Here is a 5,149-nt window from a genome sequence, read left to right as displayed (position 1 = left end):
CCAAACAACTATACTACTCCAGTAGATTCACAGACACTAGAGGAGATATAAAAAAGACCTGGAAAACACTCTCTCAGATTCTAGGGACCCACAAACTGAGAAAAACCAAGAATATTGTCCTAACTAAACCTAATGAAACACCACTACATCCCACTGACACAGCTAACAAGATAAACGACTTCTTCTCAAACATAGGATCTAATCTCGCCAGTAAAATCGCACATACCAATGCCCATGCCGGGGACTACCTAGATGGAAATTTCCCTAATTCCTTCTATCTTGCACCAACTGAGCCCACGGAAGTCATTGAGATCATAAAGTCACTTAAAAATAACTCGGGGAATCTGTCTCATGTCCCACCATTACTGTACAAGCGAGCGGCCCATGTCCTTTCGCATGCTATTTCATTACTTTTTAACAAGTCAATAGAGACTAGCACCTTCCCGAAACTACTCAAGATGGCAAGGGTTACACCAATACATAAAGGTGGTGACCCTACAGACTTAAACAACTATAGGCCAATATCTAACTTACCATTGCTATCCAAAATCTTTGAGAAACTTGTGCACAGGAGACTGTATTCATTTATAACGGCTCAAAACATACTCAACCCCTGCCAGTTTGGATTCAGGAAAAATAAAAGCACTATTGATGCAATCATAAAAATGCTAGATCTGCTTTACACAGCACTGGAAAATAAGGAATATCCACTAGGAATTTTTATTGACCTAAGAAAAGCTTTTGACACAGTAAACCACGAAATCCTACTCCACAAACTTGACCACTACGGTATAAGAGGCCATGCGCTTGCTTATTTCAAATCTTACATTACTAATAGGTATCAGTACGTCACCATTAAAGACACAGCATCAGCAACACGGCCACTTGATACTGGAGTTCCGCAGGGAAGTGTCCTTGGTCCCCTGCTCTTCCTCATATACATCAATGACCTACCAAACGTATCCCAACACCTAAAACCCATTCTCTTTGCTGATGACACGACTTATGTCATCTCTCACCCTAATCTTGCCACCCTTAACACCATTGTGAATGAGGAGCTGATTAAAATATCGACTTGGATGACAGCCAACAAACTTACGCTTAACACTGACAAAACTTACTATATTATGTTTGGTAGCAGAGCAGGAGATGCACAAATTAACATTAAGATTGACAACACTCTAATTACCAGAAATAATGGGGGAAAATTCTTAGGCTTATACCTTGACAATAACCTGAATTTCAGCACCCATATCCAGCATATAGCCAAAAAAGTATCCAAAACGGTTGGGATCCTCTCCAAGATACGATACTAAGTGCCGCAAAATGCCCTTCTCACACTATACCACTCACTTATTTATCCATACCTCACCTATGCTATTTGTGCTTGGGGATCAACAGCAGCAACACACCTAAAGCCAATAATAACCCAACAAAAAGCTGCAGTAAGAATAATCACTAAATCCCATCCCTGGCAGCACACCTCCCCACTCTTCAAAGATCTAAACTTACTCCCAGTTCAGTACATCCACACTTACTACTGTGCAATCTATATCTACAGGGCCTTAAACTCTAATATCAACCTTGACCTTAAACGCTTTCTTCATAGTTGTGACAGAACCCACAGGCATAACACCAGAAACAAACATCTCTACGACATTCCCCGTGTCCGACTAAACCTTTACAAAAATTCAATGTATGTCAAAGGCCCTAAAATCTGGAATACCCTACCTGAGAACTCTAGAAATGCAGACACATTCATCACCTTCAAAACTACCATTAGAAAACATCTTATCTCCCTGATACACCCCGTCAACTAACTTCACGAATACCACCTGGTGGTTCACACTTACACTCGCACACTCATTTGACCATAAACAGAAATATTAATCTCATTCTTAATATAATGAATCCTGTGATACTCCAATACTGAAACTATATACTGTGCCAAAACAAAAGCATTCACACTGCTAAACTCACAAAATAGTATTTAGTCACTTAGCCATAATACCAACTTACCTCATAATTTGTAATATTTTACATTTAAGAATAAAACTAAGTATGCCCGAAATGCCTAGCCATGCTAAGCGTTCTAGTGGTACACTCTGTAATCTCAATTTTACTACATGTTAAGCCAAACAATAACCAAATTTCTGTAAACTCAGCATTGTAATCCTTATAGAGAATAAACTTTGAATTTGAATTTGAATAATAAAATGGACAAACATTGACTTGTTCAGCTCAATAAAGCAAAACTCACCCAGTCTAAAAGTTTGAAGCCGAGCAAATAAGACATTCACTAGGTACTACACATAATGCAACGTTTCTGTGAAAGCATATTGTCAATTTTCTCTTATCTAAACATATATCATCCACCTCATACGACGTAACACTCAGTAACTACTGAAGCCATCCAATGAGTCAGTCAAATTATTTTCCCACAAAAAGTATAAGTTAGTGCTTATACTCTAATAACAATCCCAACCTTTATTTAAATAGGAAGCAATAGTATTGAAGGAATGAAGCAAATCTGAATAGGTTTTCTGAAGTTATCGCAGAGAAACCAAATTGTCTATTTTTTATTGACCAGTGAACACATACACCCATGTTAATAGTTACAAGAATCTTTATTTAATTACAGTACAACATCAGAAATGATTTTAAGTCGGTTGCAAGTAGCGTTATCAAGTTATAAAGGAAAATAACAAAGGCACAATACCGTGACGGACCGAAACGTCGTCGTAAGCTTCTCTCTTTTATGTGCGGGTTATTTGTGTATAAAGGAGAACAAGAAATAAAAAAGAAAGAATTCAAACTATTGTTCATTGTTCATTAGAGAGCATTATTTTTATATCTTATAAAACCCAGACAATGTTATTTTTTAATGTACCCTCACAAATCATTGTACCTTTCAAGGATAAAACAAAGCAATGAACAATTCCTGGGGATAAAAATTATTGCTCGCAGACTGAGTAATGATTGCTATTACAATTCAGGTCATTGAAATACAGATGGTAGCTTGAGTCAAGAACAGCACAGTTTTGATTATCTTCACCAGTTGGCATTTGGTTATTATCACAACCATAGTTTGCCCAGTACGGTGTTCCCAACTGTACTGGTTCTTGGTCAATCCACAGCCACAGTCCCTCATGACCTTCATCTGTGGCGCCGATCCAGTAAGTCAGATCTGGAAAACCTGCAGTGGAGAAGTACAGTTGTAAGTGAGTAAACATATCTGTAAATTCATCGACTGATATTGTTTCTTGTATATGAATTAAGATGGATCTGTATACTTCAGAAAACATAGATACACAATATCTGCTCGTTGATCGGAGTTGTATTTGTTCATTATCAAGTTCTGACGTCTGCGTCTGCCACCTAAATCTACCTTGGCAGTTTTAAATACCATCTACCGTATTACGTGGCTTATTAGACGCGTGATTTTTTCCATAAAATGTCTCTAAATCCACCCTGCGTCTTATAAACTGAAGGTCAGTGACGGGAGCTATAAGTTTGGGGTGTGGGGTGGGTTGTAGCTCTCCCAGTTACGTCCGATGCTGAGCCATTGAAGCTAAAACAAATCTTGAAAGCCGCGTCTTATAAGCCGCGAAATACTGTATATCTTCCTCAGTCAAGTATAGATACAGCCCACATCTGGTCATGGAAAATCCAGTTACAAGACAGTTATTATCCTTACTGGTATAACTACTACTACTATACTATATTTGGTACCTGCAGAAGTAACTACCATACATTTTCTCTATTTATACTTTTGTGTACTTTGGTCTTCTTGCGTTCACTTTTAATCATATGACTAAGCTTAAAGTTATGAACACACCTTGAAGTTGTTAATATTTAGTGGCCTATGGAACGAAACACAACGGTAAATTATATTATTATTATTTATATTATTATTATTATTTTTATTATTATTATTAATCACTGGTGTAAGTTTTCAATATTTGGAGACTTGTACATATATAGTATACATTTTTCTAAGTATAATCACATTTCTTTACTCTCACGTGATCTCCTTTTTTTGTCTGTGAAAATTACATTTCTTAGCATTACCTTACTTTAGCACTTCCAGTATTAGTATCATATATAATGATCAACACTACATACCACTGCCATGTATATAACGAATGAGGGCGGAGTACACTTCTGCGTCATTCAGCACGGCCAGGTCGCCACCAACACTCCTACAGTTGCTACGCATCACGTCCCAGGATCCTGTGTTATACACATCAACATATAGACAACGTCCTCCCACCTCCTGGAAGGGTGATTCGCAGCTCACACCTGTTAGAAGACACATAAGAAAGTTTGGTGTACTCAGCTACAAAAGTGTGTGTGTGTGTGTGTGTATATATATATGTTTGTGTGTGTGTGTGTGTGTGTGTGTGTGTGTGTGTGTGTGTGTGTGTGTGTGTGTGTGTGCTCACCTATATGTGGTTGCAGGGGTCGCGTCACAGCGCCTGTGAATGTGTGTGTGGTCGTGTGTATTCATGTGTGTTAGTATATGTGAGTACATTTCTGTGCGTGCATGTTAGAGAAAGTAAGACAAACTACTTACCTCCACCTGGAATCGTCTCATTATTTTTTGCAGCTTCAGTTGTGGCTGCTCCTGTAGGTACAAAATATGATGAAAATTTATACATGGAATCCAAGTAACTACTCATCAACTAAGACAAAGGAAAAAATGTTAGATCTGATTTATGAACTAAGACAAAATACCAATATATGAACAAGAAGGCCCCGCAAGGCTGAAATACCAGTTAGTGTATAATAAATATCAACAAGACAGAAGAACGTCACGACCACTCACCCAGGAGCAGAACCATAAGTAGCCAGCTGTTCATAGTGATGGTTTGGGTTGTGTGGCTGGAAGCAAAGTTAAGCAGTTGTTTTACACGTCACTTTAACTCTTAGTCTGGGATACAACTTCTGTCTCCTCTCCGGTTTTTATAGTCACTTCACTCCTCTCTGTCCTTGAAACCAAAGCCACAGTTATCATTCACCTCATCAGATATCGTTTCTCTCGCCTCTTTTCACCAATCCCTCAAAAAAGAAGAAAAAAAAAAAGGCTCTAAGCCATCAGGTAAATTCCCAAGTGTTGCCTAAGTATTATTATTATAAGTCTATTTTT

General features: G+C 38.0%; 1 protein-coding gene across 1 annotated transcript; it reads right to left on the bottom strand.

Annotated features, from left to right (window-relative positions):
- Positions 1-2,564: 2,564 nt before the first annotated feature.
- On the bottom strand, positions 2,565-4,949 carry LOC128706636 (C-type lectin domain family 4 member C). Its single transcript, XM_053801587.2, has 4 exons — positions 4,829-4,949; positions 4,577-4,627; positions 4,126-4,302; positions 2,565-3,196 (listed from the first exon to the last, which is right to left on the bottom strand). The coding sequence occupies exons 1-4, from the start codon at positions 4,860-4,862 to the stop codon at positions 2,955-2,957; spliced, it is 504 nt and encodes a 167-aa protein (XP_053657562.1). The 5' UTR covers positions 4,863-4,949; the 3' UTR covers positions 2,565-2,954.
- Positions 4,950-5,149: the final 200 nt, after the last annotated feature.

The sequence above is a fragment of the Cherax quadricarinatus genome, chromosome 3 (assembly GCF_038502225.1).
Source record: "Cherax quadricarinatus isolate ZL_2023a chromosome 3, ASM3850222v1, whole genome shotgun sequence".
NCBI lineage: Eukaryota > Metazoa > Arthropoda > Malacostraca > Decapoda > Parastacidae > Cherax > Cherax quadricarinatus.
This window is presented reverse-complemented; position numbering and strand designations above follow the sequence as displayed.